Below are 19537 nucleotides of genomic sequence, written 5' to 3' on the forward strand. Positions count from 1 at the left end.
CCTCTCGAAAAAGAAAAAAAACATATTTTTTTTGTATTAACGAGAGGTACAGATTTGCTTCCGCGAGAGGCTAGGAAATGAAAAAAAACTTGTATTTTTTTGCTTTTATGAGAAGCACAGTTCTACCTTGAAAAATAAAAAAAAATGCATTTTCCCACGTGAGGCATAGATTTCCTTCTCGGGGAGGCACATATTTACCTCCGTGAGAAGTACGGGTGTGCCTCTCGAAAAGGAAAAAAATGTTTAAAAAAAAGTGTTTCCAGTTATGATTACTTTTTCTATCAATTTTTGTGAATTCTTTCGTGAATATTTTCATCGAAACCTATTAACATTGTATCTAGTTTCGAAGATCTCGATGCGAGAAATCCAGTGGTGAAAACGATTCAAAATTTGGACGCATGGTACAAAAGATAAACATTTTAAAAAGCGAATCTATGAAAAAAAGGGAAAATCCCAGTTTGCCACTTGTCAGGCTCTAACAAGGTGAAAGTGGCCATTGTAAGGGTTATCCATTAATTAGCGATTTCGACAAATACCCATTCCCTTACTAAATTTCTTAAGTACACGCATGTTTATGTGAAGCTAAACTCCCTGTTATTGTTGTTGTTGTTGTATTAATTTTTCTTTTTTGGCACAATTTTTTTCTTTTATGATTATATTTTCAATGCATACACTTTTTGCAAATTCATGAATTCGTGAACATTTTCCAGATTCGGGAACCTTTTTCAAATTTGAGGGGAAACAATTAAGTTTCATGAAATATTCTTAAATTAGCAGACCCTTTTCAAATTCAGTTCTTTTTAATTCTGAACATTTTTCAAAATCCTGAAATTTTTCATATTCTTGAACTTTTTCAAAATCACTTTTTAATTCGTGAACTTTTTAAAATTTGAGATTTTTTTGTGAACTTTCCTTAAATTTGCAGAGTTTTGCAAATTCGTGTTTTTTGTGAACATTTATCAAATTCATGAACCTTTTCCATGTTCACATTTACTTTCAGATTTATGAATATTTTTAAATTTATGAACACTTATTCACTGTCTTCTTAAAAAAATGAACTCTTTTTTAGTTCATTTTTTTCTTCAAAAAATCAACGACCAATGTTCATGGTCAACGTCAATGGTCAAAGGTGAATGCAACGGTCTAACAATCTATGGTGAAATGCTCCCGTTGGTCGCGGCCCACCAGCCCACATAGCATGCACGTGAGCGCCAGCAGTCTAACAGGCGCAATGAGTGTCAATTAGGAGCTCTCTAGTCTTTGTGCCTGTGTCCAATGTGGTGTTTTCTGAAGCCACAACGCATCCCTCTCCATCCCCGCAGGGATGGCAATACGAAAATTTTCCACCGTAAGTGTTTTTTAGAAGAAGAAAGAATATGATCGAGCAGTTGACTTGGTCTGATGGTCCATGTGTAACATTCGATGCTCAATTGGAAGGTATGGTGATCTATTTCTATAAAAACCAATACACTTCATAGGGGCACTATTGGTATGGAAGAGGCTGTCACATATACCTTGTAGAGTTACAAGGTATATACCCTTGTTCACCTAAGTTTTTCATCGAAAAGCTCTTTTTCAATGACTCTTTAATTGCACTAGGAAATTTCACTTCATTGTCAATTAACAATATGTCGTTCAGATATAAGATTAGAAATACTTTTGAATTTCTACTAAACTTCTTGTTGACACGCCATTCCTGATAAAGCCATACCCTTTGACAACTTCATCAGAGCGTATATTCCAACTCCTTGATGCTTACTTCAAACCATAAATGGCCATTTGAAGCTTGCACACCTTAGCGACATCCTTAGCATCGACATAACCTTCAGGTTGTATCATGTATATATTCTTTTCGAAGTTTCCACTTAAGAAAGTTGTCTTGATGCTCATCTATCATATCTCGTAATCGAAATAAGCAGCAATTGCCATCATAATCCACATAGACTTAAGCATTGTATCAACCTATGAATTTGTCAAAACCCCTTCGTGACAAGTTAAGCCAAAAAAACTGACGTTCGCCCCATATAATTTCCGAGAAAAAAAATACCCCATCGTCCAGTGCCGAGCGGAAGGAAAAGGCGCGTGGACGCACGCACGGTGGTATCTCTGGAGACGCGGGCCCAGATCTCCACCGTAACGGGCGGGTGGTCCCCGCCGTCGGCGTGCTACGGTCCAGCTGGGACCAACGCCAGGCCAGCTGCCAGTCCCACCCCCACCCACCGCCAGCGGGGGCCACCCCCGCCACACGCGCCGTCTGCCCCACCCCACCCCGTCCGAAAGGTGCCTTTTTATTCCAGCGAGTGCTACATTTGCATTTTGGTTTCGAAAGGCGCGGGAGCGGTCAGTCACGTGCACGGACGCGGATCTTAAGGCCATCAACCCCCATTAAACCCTAATCCGGCGGGCCCACCTCGTAATCACGCGTTAATTACCCCTTTTATTCGCCTGGATTTGACCCGTACGCACGCACGCACACGCATCCGTGGGCAGTGGGGCCAGCGGTTTCTCAATGGGCGTGGTGGGCCCGGGGCTGATCCGACTGGCTGGCCCAACGGGCAGGAGCAGGGGGGGAAACGACAGCCGCTCCCGGGCCCCCGGATCCGCCAGGATCAGGATCAAATGCGCGCCTGCCCGCGGGGCCCGGGCCCACTACAGCGCGGCGGGGGGAAGGTGGACCCGGTCCCCACCACCAGCGCCGGGACCCGGGATGGGCGGTGGCCCCACGCCGAGTGACACCACACGGGCAGCGGTAGGACCACCACCAAGTAACAACACCCCACCCACCCCCACCCCAACCCCACCCCACCATCTCCCGCGACACGCGAAAACACCACCAGCCGCGGCGCGCCGGGGAATTTGCCCGGCCGGGATGGAGTCGGAGGGGCAGGACAGGCCGCTGGGCGAGGGGGAAGCAAACGCCGGCGGGGTGGCTGAGCCGGGGGCGATGGCGATGGTGCCGGTGCCGGTACGCGGGGGGTACATGGTGGTGCCCAAGCCGGAGCCGGTGGAGCTCTTCGGGGCCGGCGGGGGCGGGATGGTGGTGCGCAAGCCGCCGCCGAGGAACCGGGACCGGCACACCAAGGTCGAGGGCCGCGGCCGCCGGATCCGCATGCCGGCCGCCTGCGCCGCCAGGATCTTCCAGCTCACCCGCGAGCTAGGGCACAAGTCGGACGGCGAGACCGTGCGCTGGCTGCTGCAGCAGTCCGAGCCGGCCATCGTCGCCGCCACCGGCACCGGCACCGTGCCCGCCATCGCCACCACCGTTGACGGCGTGCTCCGGATCCCCACCCAGTCCGCCTCCTCCGCCGTCGTCGACGACGAGGCCTCCGCCAAGCGCCGCCGCAAGCTGCAGCCCACGCGCGCCGCCGGACCGCTCGCCACCGTGCCGCCCACCGCCGCCTACTACTCCGTCCTCGCCGACCCTCTCCTGCAGGGCGGCGCCGGGAGCGCGGCCATTTCCGTCGCCAGCGGCCTCGCTCCAATCGGCGGTCAGCAGGGCCTCGTCCCCGTCTTCGCCGTCCCGTCCGCCGCTGGGGCCGCCGGAGCCAACCACATGATCCCGCAGGCCACCGCCGTGTGGATGGTCCCGCAGCCGGCCGGCGCCCCCAACCAGCCCACCCAGTACTGGGCCTTCCAGTCCGCGCCACAGCTCATCAACCTCGCCGGCGCGCAGACCATGCCGGCTGGAGCTGTGTTCCCCAACGTTGCCGCCGACTACCATCAACAGCAGCAGTCTGCTTCTACCGTGGTCCAGAACACCAACTCGGACCACCAGCAGCAGCAGTTCAGCCATCATCTCACCGGCGCCGAGTCGCACGAGCAGCAGCGCCGCGACCACCACCCGGAGGAGGACGACGCCGATGATGACGACGAGCCAGTCTCCGACTCCAGCCCAGAAGACTAACGAAGCAGAGCAAAGCCACGAAAGCACTCCACTGCTCCACTGCAGCCAAAAGTCAATCCAAAGAAGAAACCTTAGGTTCTATTCTAGTGAAATATTTATTCTCCGATTATGTATTAGTCAGTAATGATACCACTGTTGCCCCTACGGAGTGTTTTTCTGGTACCATGACTATTGCTGGTTGTCCCTAATTATTCTTGACCTTCAATCAATAAGAACACGAAACATGGAGAAAAAATTGAGCTTTGTTGATGATTTCCATCAGGGTTGTAAAACCCTGTTCAAAGTTCAAACTTTGGTTGGTTCCCTAACTGGAATGAAGCACTATACTGAACTAATACTGAACTACAGGCAAGACGAGTATCAGCTTGAAAATGGTGCTACATTCTGTTAACTCTTCTGTTTCAGGATAATGTATCTGAAGGAAATTGTTCTTCATAGTAAAACGATATACTGCATTACATTATTTTTTACAGAGAAGAAAAGGCATGCTCACATGCAGTGTACTATATTCTTATTTACTCATTTGACAAATTTCTTTTGATTTTCACATCGGTAGTTGCTGCTTGGATTGCTGGAATTTCATGAACAAGTTCCCAAGTAACCTCCTATCATTTCTGCTTCTGTAAATAGTGGCTTTTCCACTATTTTCACAGCCACACCAGAACTCTTTAATTCTTCATGCTTTCATGTTAGAACAAAGTCAGTTTTCTGCTACTGGTTTTTTTCTTGTACACTTGCAGTTGCAGAGCAAATAACCAGGAATTTACTGCACAATCAGGAATTTACAGTGCCATGGCAAAATCTTTCCAGCTTGCTTTTGGTCTCATCTTGTTGCTACAGTCCTGTCTTCATTATTATATTCTATAACTTTGCTTATAGTTCAAGGTTTCTCTAGACTCTGTAATCCAAGAGGCCAAGACAGTGGGGATGAGTTTTCTTCTAGAGTCCTGTTGCTGGACCTGCACATAAAAGAGCTCACTTGCTTGTCTTTGAATTCATTTTCTCATTTGCAGATGATTAGTTTGCACTTTTTTATTTGTTAATGGTCTCATCATATAATCGTTTTTTTTTCTGAGCTGACCGAGTACATCCTGATCCTTGTACTGCAAATAAACGGTGAAACTAAACACCATTATCTACTGCTTGTTGTAACTTGTACTTGCAAAGCGAAATATGCAAGAAAGTTCATTGCATTTTAGAAGACACATGATAAAAAAATGCAGAGTTTAATTTTAGGATATGTTAAAAAGACGGCGCAGGATTTGCTAAAGCACTGGCTATCCATTTTGATGATTGTCACATCTTCAAAATCCACTATAAATATAAGACACCTGAAGAAGGCTTACTGTGTCTACTGGGAAGGAGGACCTGGTCTCAGGGCAATGCTGCATACAGTTGGTCTAGGTGAGTGAAAGTTACCGTTTTGAATAAGGCAGTCCAATATCCTGGTACAGATGCAGCAATTGTTTCTTAGCTTGTAACTTTGGGATTAGCAACAATACTTGTGTGAATCACAATGCTATAAATTTTCCTGAGTTTTCTGAATCTCCTGCAGTGTAACATATAATTTTATAATCAGGGCAAGCTAATGCTAATCCACATAATATGATAATGGCTTTTTTTTTCTAACATGCATCTGCCTTCGGGTTGCTTTAGTACTGGTCTTTTGGGAGTAAATTTGGTACCTCCAGATCTTGAGATCTAATTTCTTCTAGAACTCGTTTTACAGATGTGTAAGTACTCAAGAGCAATCTTTCCAAACTTAAAAAAATGTACTTTTATCAGCAGCATCTTACAACTGCAAGTGTATATTTTGTTTATATTTGCTATGCTGTTATTTTTACTTGGACTTTTTATTTCCTTTCATGTAACTAGAATTTTTTGGTGTTAACATGTTGAACTTTGCTGGAATCTTGCAGGTCTTCAGTAAACACAATGTTTGGTCCAAAGGCCGTCCACAAAATCGTTGTGCATGACTGAGATCAGGTTGCAGTTTTCTAGAATATGTTTCTGCAATTATTCCTGAAGAGGTCACTATTTCACCTCATTATGTCGCTCTGTGCGCTATTATGATGCTTACCTCACCGTGATGATGCACTTATGCAAAATGATCAGCTATGACAGAATTGTTCAAGGATAAGGCCATCACGGTTGACGTTGGCTTAAAAAAATGGGCCTTTAATAGTGCTTTAGTCGTCGATGCAAAACAAAAGCAAGCAACTAACCGGCTCTGAACATCAAGACTTCAGACTTAGATTGTCATCGACGTCAATAATTCTGTACAATCTAATTGAGCTCTCTTTTTTAAAAGAAAAAATGAACTCCTTTCATAAACACTGTTCTCCTATGCTGTTAATATATGCGAAGAGTCCTCCACTATACTTACTGTGCCTCTCTTCCTCGTTTGAAATATTGGCTACTGAATAATAACACAGGTTAGCAAGATTGGCAGAGGCCCTATCTCATGTGTTGAGTCTCTTGTTGAGTCTATCATTGGTGAATTGCAAGGTTTGATAAACATTCTTCATTCAGGTGGATTTGGCTCATCGGAGATACAGATAGAGAATTTCTGAGCCTGTATAGATGCTCAGTTCCAAACTCTTCAGCTTTCGCCGGAGCAAGCAGCTCTACGGTTGAACAACGCAACAAGAGTCGAAGCTGTTCCAGGCTTCTCAGCACCTGGGATGGGAATGAGAGCTATCTTGATAACAGCTCTTCAGTTAAGGTGTTGGTCAATTTGCCAGTTCCCATCATCACAATTTAAATACTATTGAATTTGTTCTGGAAGTTGTGTTCCCTTTGGTCTTAATGTCTGCCTTTGTTTCCAGAATAAAATTATCGCTTTTGTTATTTATATAAATGTGATAGCAGGTACGAATGTGTCCTTGTGTGACTTGCTTTTTTTATACATTCAACAAATTATAATCGAGTACTTATTATCAATTCTCAACAAATAAACCATTCAAAAGTTTTAGAAAGAAAATCCTGGGATACATACAAGTCAAAATATGATTTCAAGATTTATGCGCCACTTCAAAATACTAGTACTCCATATTTGTTCTTTCTTCAAAGAAAAAAAAGCTGCTTGTTCAGCTGTCAACCTCATGCGTTTTGTTCAGTGCGGTGCGGGAAGGTGCATGTCATTGAATTGACAACCAAATTAACCAAGCCAACGAAGGTGCTGCTGCAGGCCATTGAGTTCAGACAAAGATGTAGCCTATAGTTCAGACAAGGAAGACTTAGTCACTGGGCATCTTCGCCTGTAAGACCGAATCAATCCGATAATAATGAATCTTGTAATGTTGTTTGAAAGAAATCCGAGAAGAGGTCGAAGCTAGTCGTTTGGATGAGATGGCGTGGGCCCAGAAGACAGCTGGCTTGATATATGGAGTTCCAGTATGAGGCTTATGAACAGTAAGTATGTTTCTGATCCCAGGAATATCTTGGGATTTTCGGGAAGCTACGTACCATCTTGCTGATATGCTAGATCATATCCTAATGGTTTTGATATCGTAGGATCATACACAGGATGTATGGTTTTCTTCTTCAGTCCCAAGTCAACATTTATATGGATGGAAGAGAATGATCTTCATATGATCAATTGGATGTTGGTCCAAACGATAAAATACATATGTGTGACTGATGCCTATGAAATACAGTCAAATATTAACCTTATAAATGAAAGGAACAGCGATGGTGCCTTAGAAGTCGTGTTGCACCTGCTCAACACAAGTGGCTAAAATATAACAGTTCGGCTGATCAAGCATGTTGACCAGAATAGATAGTTCATGTGTGCTTGTTGTCTATTAAAAAGAATTGGTAGCAAGAGAGCTCAAGGTGCTGGCAAATGTTAGCCGGCGACCTAGGTCGGTGTTCGGGATGCTGCATCGGTGGCCGGAGTGATGGCCCTTCGATGGAGCCGATGGCAGTCGTCGATGTGCATGTGCTTGAAGTGTCCCCAGTGGTTGTTGCAGCCTCCAAAATCTCAATGCTGCGAAGCCTTTCGGGATGGGCTGCAATTATCATGATGCTTCTTCTTTACTTATTTTCGTTTGTTGTAAACTTCTTGATGCTGGACCAATGACCACTCATCCAGCATTTGTTGTGAATTTCCACTTTTTTTTAGAAACGTGTTTTAGATTCTGCTACTATACTTGTTACTTATAAAAGCATGAGTTTGGTGAATCCAAATGATCTGAGCCATCCATTCACCTATATCCAACGTCTCACGCTGCTCCAATGATGTTGCCGTCACATCATCAATACATTGAAACATGTTAGTTGCATTAATCATAATTTAGAAATGACATTAATTGCATTAAACATAATTAATCTCGGAATGAATTAATTGCAGTTAACACTAAAAATAATATTACTGTCAAACTAGACGTGTGTGCATGTACACAATTAGTAGTGTCTGAAAAGGGAGAGTTGTTCTTTACCCTTCATTTTAGTTTTTCACTGTACACCACAATACTCGAGTCCTTTCATTCAGAGATATTTTACCCGATCTTTTTTGGAGGATTTGAATTCTTAGGAAATTTTCCAATATTGTTCATTTGATTCATGTGATTAGGACGGATTTTCATTTAGCATTCATCTGCACTCTATTTTGGAGAGAGAGAAAATCACTAACGTAAAGCTCTTGGTAGAATTCCTTTGTTTTTCCTGTGTTGTCAGACACTACTCTTTGATGATCCCCACAGAAACACATCCTTTGATGCAAATTCACTCTGTTTTCTGATACTATAGGACTGAAGAGGAGATGACACTCATTCATTTTCTCTATTACTGTGTTTGGAGAATCCTGCAAAATTTTCACATATATTTTTTGCGAATATAATGTACTATAAATTTTGTATGTGTGAGGTTTTATTGGATATTTTGAAACTTTAAACATAGTTTGTAAAAAAAGATATAAACACCGGTTACAATTTAGATGCATACACGAACACACACACCCACCACATACATTCTCAAAAGCCCAGACAGTCAAACCGATACAAGTAGGACAAAAGAAAAATAAACGACATCCGAGTGAGAGACACAAGTGCTAACAACGCTACACTGACTACGAAAACAGGAGACGCCTCACCTAACAAGAGACAACCTAGACTACTGGATATGAACGAAACTGCACCACACCTACCACTGGACACCGTAGTACCAAACACACCGAGCCATCTCCAGAGTGTGTCGACTCCCCATTGAGACTGCCCTCTCACTCTGGGTTGTGGAGCTCCACTCCTGCCAGGAGATGGCAAGGGCTGGCAAGGGCTGAAAACGAAGACTATGAGCACACGTGTATAATAAAAGAGATCGCCGAGACCACCCCACTCTAGAGTCGGGACGCTACATGCGAAGGACAAGGCAAAATCAGAAGATGTTGGCCAGCGGCAACAAAATGGATCGAGGATCCGCAAACAACGCCCTCAAGAGAGTGATGCCACCAGGCGCCATCATCATCAAGCCCGAGCAAATGGACTAGGGTTTTCACCCAGGTGCCCAGTCCACAACACCTGGGTGACTGGGGATCCACAACAATGCCCTCAAGAGGGAAGCAACAACCGTGGGCTTCGTTGTCCATGGCGCTTGAGCGCGAGGCTTTTGCTCTGACCCTCACAAGTGCCACCCGACAGAGCAGAGGTTGCCGACCCAACCCGCGAGGGAGGGGTCGTTGCCACCAGTGGAAGGCCTCCATATCCAAAACAAGGATTGTCACCACCGAAGCGACAACGACACCAAGATCACCCGCCACCCCTCCCATTGTTATCCACATGGTCAAGAGCATACACCACCACTACTACAAACGTTGCTCGCCAGAGAGCCAAGCATGCAACCTCACCATCCAGGGTCACCGCCCTAGCTTCCAAGAGAGACATCGCTGCCAGGACATCAGGTCGTCGAAAAGCGGGGATCACCGACTCTAGCCAGCAACACGTCGTATGACGATTTCCCGACATGCATCGCGGGGGCAGCACCCACTCAAGGCGTGCCGCCGAGGTAGCATGCCTACATGGGCCAGATCTGGCCATGGAGAAATCTCCAAGTCCCACTGCCGCCCAAACCCTCGATCCTGCCCAGCATCGCTGTCGGAGCCTCACGCACTACCACCCCATGTTTCTGCCTACCCAGGCAAGCCCCTGCCCTATGGAACGGGGAGTCTGCCCGTATCGCTTGAGAGAATCATCGACGCATCACAGTCGTCTCGCACGCACCCTCCGCCACACAGCTGTCACGTCCCGCACCTAGCATCGCAACCCTGACAACCGACCGCATCCCGCGCCACCGTCGACGTTGACATAGGTCGAGCTTCGCCCGACAACACCTTCTGGCGGCAACGAGGTGGAGGAGGTGGGGGATTGTCCGGCTGTCGCGGGGGCAGCACGAACAAGATGAAGGTGTCAGGTCGTCAGCCATATACACGCATTCATGCAACGGCTAAGGTACAACCATCCTGTTAACCATTCAACCATAGGTTGGTTCTCACGCTTCATCAACTTTTGTAAATGAACATAGACTTGTACCACAGGTAGGTACCTGTGAGTAGAAAACAAATCCTGCCTACGTGGCTACGTTAACCTCAAGAATAATACGTTTGTGGGCATCATAGTCCTTATCAAAGCCTGTCCATGAGCTTCGTGGCACAAGTTAAAACAAAGCTTATCTCCATGCACATGGCCGGCACACTCTACAAGTCACACAAATACTAGTACTTCTTTGGAGCTGTTATAGCAACTTCTATATAACCTAAGAAAAACGATATGTTCAGTTTACAAGGAAACTGTGTGAACAAGACAAGGGCTAAAGCAGAGCACGTAATCATAGATGTATGCATGGTGTATAATCTAAAAGAAAAAAGACAACCAAATCGGCACCAAAGACAAAGGCTAGAGCTAGCTGAGCAGATCACAATGGAACTCGAGTGAACCTCTGGCATGGCACCAAATGGCTCCCTCTCGGGCGTAACGACGACGAGGCAACAGAGAACAAGAGACAACGATATATAAGGCCAAGAATGGCGATGGTGATACGTACAGCTCTGTCAACCTTCCTCCGACACCATCAATGGCGGCCATCTTGGGAACGGGAGCTCCCGTGCTGCTGGCCGCTGCCTTGGGGGCGGCCTGCGGGCTCCTCTTCTGGCTCCGGGCGTTGAGGCGGCCGGCCGACGACCCGATGCGTGGCATCCCGGGGAACATGGGGTGGCCGGTGGTGGGCGAGACCTTCGCCTTCATCGCCGCCTTCTCCAACCCGGCCGGCATCCTGAGCTTCATGCGCGAGCGGCAGGCGAGGTACGGCAAGGTGTTCAAGACGTACGTGCTGGGGCGGACGACGGTGTTCATGACGGGGCGGGAGGCGGCCAAGATCCTGCTGTCCGGCAAGGACGGCGTGGTGAGCCTCAACCTCTTCTACACCGGCAAGCAGGTGCTGGGCCCCACCAGCCTGCTCACCACCAACGGCGACGAGCACCGGCGGCTGCGCCGGCTCATCGCGCAGCCCCTCTCCGTGGACGCTTTACGGAAGCACTTCGCCTTCATCGACGGCCTCGCCGTGCAGATCCTCGGCTCCTGGGCCGGCCGCGGCCGCGTGCTCGTCCTCGACGAGGCCTCCCAGTTCACGCTCAAGGTCATCGCCAACATGCTCGTCAGCCTGGAGCCGGAGGGGCCGGAGCAGGAGGAGTTCCGGGCCAACTTCAAGGCCATCTCCTCCTCCTTCGCGTCGCTGCCGCTCAAGCTCCCCGGCACGGCCTTCCACCGCGGCCTCGGCGGCCGGAACCGGATGTACGCCATGCTGGACGCGGTGATCGCGCGCCGCAGGGCCGGCGAGGTCCGCGAGGACTTCCTCCAGACGCTCCTCATGAAGCACGCCCGCGGCCAGCAAGGATCGTCGGACCCGGCGGAGGAGGAGAAGCTGACGGACGCGCAGCTCAAGGACAACATCCTGACGCTGCTGGTGGCCGGCCACGACACCACCACGGCGGGCCTGACCTGGCTCGTCAAGTTCCTTGGCGAGAACCCGGACGTGCTCGCCAGGCTCAGGGAGGAGCACATGGGGATCCGGGCGGCGCACGACGGCGACGACACGCAGCACCTGTGGTGGTCGGACCTGAGCAGCATGCCGTACACGACCAAGGTGATGAACGAGACGCTGCGGCGGGCCACCATCCTGCCGTGGTACTCGCGTAAGGCCGCGCAGGACTTCAGCATCGACGGCTTCGAGGTGGCCAAGGGCGCGTCGGTGAACCTGGACGTGGTGTCCATCCACCACGACGCCGCCGTCTTCGCCGACCCCGAGCGCTTCGACCCGGACAGATTCGACGTGCGTGCCTAGCCTAGCTTCCTTTCTTCCTCGTCTCCGGCGAGCAGCCGAGCTAGCTGACGACTCGACTGACTTTGTGCAATGCACGTATGCAGGGGTCGCTGAAGCCGTACAGCTTCCTGGGGTTCGGCAGCGGGCCGCGGATGTGCCCGGGGATGAGCCTCGCCAAGCTCGAGATTTGCGTCTTCGCACACCACCTCGTCTGCACATACGAGTGAGTCGCTGTCCCGCCGGCCACCGTGTCCAGTCACTAGCTCTGAAACGGCCGGCTAACGGTAATAATGATGTTTGTTTCTGTGCAGCTGGAAGGCGCTGGAGGATGACGCCTCGGTGCAGCCGACGCTGGTGCGCATGCCCAAGAACAAGTACCCCATCCTCGCCACCGCGCTCCCCTGAACTCCATCTCCGGCGATTTGCGCCGATGCTGGCTCGCTCTGACCCCAGCTCCGGCGATGGCGAGGTGGCGGCATTTGTTTTCGGCATGTGACAGACCGACACGCACTCTACAGATGCTGTCATCGGCATGGTCAGATTATGGTATTTTGAGGCTACATGTATTGTATGGACCAACTATATGCAAACTTTGCTTGTATTAGCAAGTGAAACCAGCAATCACTTTTCTTAGTACAACAATTCCACACACATAAGGATGAACAGCTCATGAATTTAAACAAGGAAAAACAAATAAAGTGAACAAAACATTCTTTAGACGATTAAAACATGTCAAACTTGCAATGCCATGTAAACTAAATTTAAACAAGGAAAAACTCTTTAGATGACCTATCTGATGGCCATGTAAACTTGCAATGCCACACTATAATACACTACATACTAACGGAACCTGCTACTCCGGTGGTGCATTGCCAAAGAAGAATAGCCAGGTAGCTCAGCATTATTCTCATGCGCATCTCTCGCGACGAACACGGCCCAGTGATGCATCTCTAGCGACGAACGGCACAGCTCAACGAAACAAGGAAACAACAGCTAGCAAACTCCAGCGACCAGGTAGCAAGGCCGACCAACAGGGACAAACTCCAGTGACCAGGTACCAAAGCCGACCAACAGCGGCAAAGGCACAGACCAACATTTTTAGGCAGGCTGCAGAGAAGCAGGGGTCCTCCAATGGCTATGGTATACTGGCACGGATTGGAATCAACCAACATGACCTCAGTCATTATTAGACAACAACGAAACCGATCCAGAACAAAATAAGCAACCCAAAAGGGGGCCTGCCAAAACAGAAGATCATTTAAGATTGATAGGTCAACTCAATCTCAAAAACAGAGCATTGAAAGAGATTACCGGTTTGCTTTTCCTTTTACGGACCGATGATTGTCATCTCCCCCTTTTCTTGCGATGAATTTTTCAAGCAAAGTTTAGTTCACCGTTTCCTTCCCGGTACCACAGGAACAACAACATGGTATGCCCGTCCAATCCCACATAACCCACGTATCTCGCATGAGCACAACCAGCATGATGGAGCATCAACACACAGCGCGACCAAAAGCCACCTCTCAACCAAGCAAGAACCACCGAGCAGCATATCAAGCAAACATGTAGGGCCCAGCGCCAAGCATTTTATGGCCAAAGTCCATGTGACTCACATTAACCAGGAAGCAAATAATAAGCAGGTCAGTAATATGGTCTGTAATAAAGGATCTGCTTACTCACGGTACATCATTATGATTCAAATACATGATCACAAAGTTTCAGACACAAGGAAACACACCTCATGATAGTAGATAGGGTTTTCATACCTGGATGAAACACACTTCTCAAGATCCAGGCCATCAGTAGGGACCTGATCGGTCACGACTGTAACGATCACCCCCGCTTCCGCCATCTCGGCTACGGCTAGAATATCGGTCACTGCCACGCTCAGATCGATCGCCGTCACGATCAAAACGGTCGCCGCCACGGTCAGAACGGTCACGGTCAGAACGATCGCCGCCACGGTCAGAACGGTCACGGTCAGAACGATCACCGCCACGGTCAGATCTACCACCACCATACCTATCATCTCTGCCACCATATCGGTCACCTCTCCCGCCGTCACCATCTGGACACTCTCTAGCAAAGTGTCCAGGTTTGCCGCACTTGAAGCAGTCCCCACCACCACCACCACGCGGCGCACGACCACCGCCATAGTCACGGCCACCACGAGACCCACGGTCACGATCAAAATCACGGTCACCGTTACGATCTCTACCAGCCCCTTGAGGCTGAGCTTTATCAACAGTGATGGCCCTCCCTTCCAAGTCCAATCCATTCATGTCCTCGATAGCTTCTTCCATGGCTTTCTTCTCATCAAAGGTCACAAAGGCAAATCCACGTGAACGTCCAGAAAACTTGTCCATAACCACCTGCACATTACCAGAAAACAAAGATAAATAAAAGCTCATGATGAATAAACGGCAAAGTGCATATGAGGAATAGTTGTGAAGGTAATAAAAGGCATCACTCAGTCCACCAACATAAAGCCAATATTTGCAAAACAATTCAGGAACTAATAACAAGTAAACAAAAAACATTCCACATATAATCAATAGTTGGGAATGTGTAGATATGCAACCGTATGTCCTAAAGCTCTATTGTATCAAGGTTGGACACAGAACTGAGGAAAAGATTGATCTCTGAGACAAAATAAGTGAATAACTAGTGACGAAAAGAGTCCAGCAGAAGGCATAAAAATTGCTTCATCAATGCTCTATCAGACGCTGAGCGTAGGATCAGGAAAATAATTCGAACATATGCAGTTGTTGAATTGTAAACAGAGAATTGATGACCAAGAGATTGTCCACGTCACCTTTGCCTCGGTAACTTTGCCATATTTTGAGAATGCATCCTTGAGGCTTTCATCAGTTGTGGACCAGGACAGGTTCCCAACGAAGCATCTGTACTCATCCTCATCAGCCATCACTGGGGGGATATAAACACATCCAACAACAGATGGGCAGGTAACAAACTGTTAGAGCTTGCCAAAAGAACAAGAGCAATACAGATTATATGGCGATCAACAAATATTCTGTTCATTCAACCTCCTAAGCGATGAGTGCTTCGATTCATAGGTACCTCAAAGATTTAGTACATCTTAGGCAGCAAAAAAAAAAGGAAAAACTGAGCATGCCATGGCAATTTGTCAATAGGCGGTATCAATCAACTCATCTAAGCTAAACTGCATATCTGTTGGTCGAGAAGAGGATGCTTTACTGGAAGCAGAGTAGCAGAGGAGAGAAGCTGAAACACGTATGGACAAACAGATAGTACTAGAATAGAAGCTGAACCGACTACGGACATCAAACAGAATGGCATCGCAGTTTTGCTGTACCGAGATGCCCCTAGCAAAAGGAAAAGCAATTCTTCTGGATCTTCTAACATAGCTTAAAAACGATCTTATATTGTGAGACGAAGGGAGTACTAGTATTTTAGCCAAGGCTAATTGAGGAAACAGGTGTCCTAAAAAAACATGCTCAGTTTTATTAGGGGGGATGGGATGAACTGCCGAACAGCGCTACAGTAATAAGAAGCTTAAATCTTAGATGTGCGTTGTGCCGTTGGGGGATTCGTCCTGGATGCGGAACGGACACCAGAAACGCGAGCTTCATTCAGACTAGAGATACAGACTGGAGCCAGGCCGAGCAACCAATCGCTCGATATTCTACAGAGCACCGACCAAATCAAGCCCTAGTCTAGACCCGTGGGACGATCGAGAGCGAACAGAAACAGGGCCGAAAGCACGCAACCAGACAGCCGGCCACCGCGGCCATCTCCGGGAGAGGCTGGGGCGGGGGCGGGGGCGGGGGAGGAGGCGAGAGATCTCACCTGCGAGGAGGAGGAAGACGGCTTGGGAGGCGAGGAGGAACTTGGGTTGACCGGAGCGGAGCAGAGATGGGCGGAGGAGAGACCGCGTCGTACAGTACAGTAGTGGCGCGGGGGGGATTTTATATGGGATGATACGATCCTAGACCAGAGTGGAAACGTTGGAACCCTAAATCCCGGCGGCGGCGCGAGATATTTTCCGTCCGCGCTGGGCGTCACTCACACTCTCACAGGCAGGCGGGGCCGGACAGACGTATTCGTCGTTGGGCGTGGGATTCAGGCAGGCAGGCCGACGCCTGCTTCGGGAAGCTCTGTCCTTCCTTCCTTTCTCTCGCTTCGGTGGGCTCGGAACCTTTCTTTGGTTTGGTGGACGGGATGGGTGGGTGGGTGGGCCGCGCGTACATGCTCCACGGCAGGCCGCACCCTGCTATTTTGGTATGTCGTCTCACAACAACAACAAAATGCTATTTTGGTATGTAGATTTTTTTTAGGTATGTACAAGTTTGTTGAGAGTTTCCTTAAAAATGCAATGTTTGCTTTCGGTAGGAAAACCAAAACATCACTCCGCTCTCTTCGCCCTTTGAGAGAAGCCGGAGGTGGGTCCCCAACGGCGTGGCAATGGTTTTCATCCCCTCCCACGCTCCGTCTATTGATTCGACGATAATGGGAGTTTTCCATTTGTGCACAAAGGAAGGCTCGGCTTTCCGTTTGGTGGCTAAAAAGCGGCAAGGGCGGCAGTCACATGGAATAAGCTGGGCCCCCGGTCTCTTGCTCACCACGGAGCAAGGGTGACGTCTTAGAGCTTGGTTGGAGGTTTCTCGGTGGAGGATTTTTGGTGTTCTTCCTCGGCATCGTCGACGACGGATCCGGGCCTAGGTCAACAAGGGAACATTCCCCCAGGCCCCACCCGTCATACCGCATCAACAATTGTCTTGTGGCTCGCATCGGTTCTGCACATAGCCTCGCATGTGATGGCAATAGCCTCTGTCATGCGTAACGGTGATACTGGAGGTTGGCGGCGGTTGCAGGATGGGTGCGTGCAGGGAGCCTAAAGGACTCATCTCTAATGATGTTTTCTCTATGGCACTTTTAGACAAAAGTTTTCATAACACATGTCATCTCTCTCATTTTCTCTAGCATATCTCGTGTGTGTTTTGTATATGCATTATATTTTTTTTGTTTCTCTGCGTAAAACGAGCATGCTTTTAATAGTAGAGAAGCTAGATTTCCACCTCATAGTTAATGTAGACACTGTTATGTATTGCCCTTTAAGTTCCGATGCTACCCCAAACTCTATAATACACTATCACAAATACAAAAAAAATGAAAAAAATAACAAAATTAGCATGGCCGACACCAACATGCCATTGTTCTCGAACACAGCGTTATAATACGCAACCCGTCCTCAACACATGACAACATATCCCCTAAAAAAAACACATGACAACATATACGATAGATCATCGTGGGAGCTACTAACATCTATACACCAATGTAAGACGTTTTTACAATTATTTAAACTAGTAAGTGTGCACGTGCAACACACGTATAATTATTGATTGCATTTCAAGTAGATGCCAACAGCTGGTAGATAAAAGGTTGCTTTGCGTCTCGTGGCCTATAGGAAAAATTGACAACGCATGAAACGATGAATGTTCATGTCTGGTACACACAAAGTCACAAACATACATAAAACTGGAGAATATAAATCAACCCATACAACTCGCAATTTCATGCCTCCGTTTACTTTTTATATGCATCAAGATGCTCTTGACATGTAAATGTTTAGTTCATTCTGCACGAAGTGTCAAAGCACTAAAAATCCAAAGCTAAACTTGGCAAGCAACATACACAATTCTACAAAGTTTCCCCTCTTTCATCTGTGTTCATCCTCCTCCAAGCCAACAAGCTTTCATGCCAAAATGCGAAAAGAACAATGCGCTAAATAAATACAAGGGTAGACACAGGAAAACAACTTAAAGGAGTTCCAAATGTAACAACTTAAAATAAACCAACTCCAGCAGTACAAGTGTTACAAATTAAGAAAAACAAATAATGTGTTGATGACACATGTAAACGACATCTGCTAAGAAACACCGAAGATATAAAGATAGCACACTCTGGTTAGCAATGCATAGAAACCTTATTTTGAAGTATACAAGTCAGCACAGGCACGCCGTGTAAGTTCACAAGAAACCATAAATGTTGGCTGGGCAGTTGTCTTACAAGCAACATAACAAATCTAAATTAAAAGGTACATGAAGCAAAGTTTGCAGGAGCGCCTCTTCCATCGCGGTCACATTCTGTAGTGAAGATGTGCCAAAATGAACAGAAATATATTATTGAGAAAATAATAAAAGTGCACCCGTGTGCGCCCGTATCACAAAAACCTCGATAAGGAAACAAAACTAAAAATAGAGTACCACAAAAACCACATTTGAACTTGTGAGAAGTATGGGCTTCCATGTGCGCTCGTGTCCCCTGCGGCAGCAGCGGCTAGCGCGTCTTGGTGGCGGCGGCAGATGTGACTCCCACATCCCCAGAGGCGGTGGGGGCGGTTACCCAGTGGTTCCTTCACATTTTCACCTCGATTAATAGCCTTCGCCTCAGCAGAAGTGAGGAAACCAGGAACCTATGTCAAAATATGGCAATTGCTCATAAGTAACATGGTGAAGTAAAGAATTCCCTCAAAAAAAATGGTGAAGTAAAGAAAATTTAATCACGCTATCATGTCAACTTAGGAACCTTCTACTACTCATTACTTATCACATTGCATGTCATCATAGAATATTTTCTCTTTCAAGAAAAGGTTGCTTGGCAGGAGGACTATTAGGTCATACGGCATTTGCTAACTACTATTTTCTTCAGAAGTGCATGCTAAATATTTCATACAAGCTGATTCTCTGGGCAAAAGTGTCATTTTGTAAATCATAATCCCTTCAAGTCAGCAAGTACAGAGAATTACCGGCACTCCGGCGGCGTCCCCTGAGAAGGAGTTGTTGGTCCTCGGCTCCTTGTCGCCATGCCGAGTGGAGGCTGGTTGTGGTGGTTTTTCTTGGGAGAGATAGGATCGTGATCCAGGAGGCCGAGGTGATGGACGTGTCAATGTGTGCGAATACCGGATTAGTTTTCTAATAAAATGCGACCGTGACTAGTTTCCTAATAAAACGCGATCATGATTAGTTTCCTAATAAAACACGATAGTAATTAATTTCCTACGAAGACGCGATCGTAATTAGTTTCCTAAGAAGACGCGATCATAATTATAGTTTCCTAATTGATCGGACGTGGAGTTTCATATGGTGAAGCATGGTCAGTCAATGTAAATTGTTAAGTGCACAAAGAGAATGGATTAGGTTAAGGCTAGCCGTTAGATTAAGTTTAGAGGGCTTAATCATGCGGTCATAATGAATCCGTGTACATTTTACGGTGTGCACATAAGAAAGTTCTTGTTTGATTGTTTAATAGTAGTGGAGATGAAATGTTTGATGA

The 19537-nt window shown here is 47.3% G+C and overlaps 3 protein-coding genes across 4 annotated transcripts; 2 read left to right on the forward strand and 1 right to left on the reverse strand.

Moving 5' to 3' along the window:
* Window positions 1-2792: 2792 nt before the first annotated feature.
* Window positions 2793-4347, forward strand: LOC109734017 (transcription factor PCF2). Its single transcript, XM_020293229.4, has one exon. It carries the CDS (start codon window positions 2870-2872, stop codon window positions 3902-3904), a length of 1035 nt encoding a protein of 344 aa, XP_020148818.1. The 5' UTR covers window positions 2793-2869; the 3' UTR covers window positions 3905-4347.
* Window positions 4348-10395: 6048 nt separating this feature from the next.
* LOC109734005 (abscisic acid 8'-hydroxylase 3-like) lies at window positions 10396-12800 on the forward strand. Its single transcript, XM_020293218.4, has 3 exons — window positions 10396-12226; window positions 12322-12440; window positions 12529-12800. The coding sequence occupies exons 1-3, from the start codon at window positions 10973-10975 to the stop codon at window positions 12620-12622; spliced, it is 1467 nt and encodes a 488-aa protein (XP_020148807.2). The 5' UTR covers window positions 10396-10972; the 3' UTR covers window positions 12623-12800.
* A 111-nt stretch (window positions 12801-12911) lies between these two features.
* On the reverse strand, window positions 12912-16297 carry LOC109734016 (glycine-rich RNA-binding protein RZ1A). Of its 2 annotated transcripts, XR_012183423.1 has the most exons (4): window positions 16049-16297; window positions 15033-15145; window positions 13529-14589; window positions 12912-13455 (listed from the first exon to the last, which is right to left on the reverse strand). XR_012183423.1 is itself a non-coding variant. In XM_020293228.4 (3 exons), the coding sequence occupies exons 2-3, from the start codon at window positions 15141-15143 to the stop codon at window positions 14017-14019; spliced, it is 684 nt and encodes a 227-aa protein (XP_020148817.1). In that variant the 5' UTR covers window positions 15144-15145; window positions 16049-16297; the 3' UTR covers window positions 12912-14016. The 2 variants fall into 2 exon arrangements, 1 of the variants encoding a protein (XP_020148817.1); XM_020293228.4 differs by having other exon boundaries at window positions 12912-14589.
* Window positions 16298-19537: the final 3240 nt, after the last annotated feature.

This window comes from Aegilops tauschii, chromosome 5, assembly GCF_002575655.3.
Source record: "Aegilops tauschii subsp. strangulata cultivar AL8/78 chromosome 5, Aet v6.0, whole genome shotgun sequence".
Classification (NCBI taxonomy): Eukaryota; Viridiplantae; Streptophyta; class Magnoliopsida; order Poales; family Poaceae; genus Aegilops; species Aegilops tauschii.

Bases quoted from the DNA above. Each gene is read 5' to 3' on its own strand.
- LOC109734017 (XM_020293229.4), top strand. From the start codon at position 2,870: ATGGAGTCGGAGGGGCAGGACAGGCCGCTGGGCGAGGGGGAAGCAAAC.
- LOC109734005 (XM_020293218.4), top strand. From the start codon at position 10,973: ATGGCGGCCATCTTGGGAACGGGAGCTCCCGTGCTGCTGGCCGCTGCC. The intron at 12,227-12,321 runs GTGCGTGCCTAG...GCACGTATGCAG, and splicing joins TCGACCCGGACAGATTCGAC to GGGTCGCTGAAGCCGTACAG. The intron at 12,441-12,528 runs GTGAGTCGCTGT...GTTTCTGTGCAG, and splicing joins CACCTCGTCTGCACATACGA to CTGGAAGGCGCTGGAGGATG.
- LOC109734016 (XM_020293228.4), bottom strand. From the start codon at position 15,143: ATGGCTGATGAGGATGAGTACAGATGCTTCGTTGGGAACCTGTCCTGG. The intron at 14,590-15,032 runs GTGACGTGGACA...GGTAATGTGCAG, and splicing joins GCAAAGTTACCGAGGCAAAG to GTGGTTATGGACAAGTTTTC.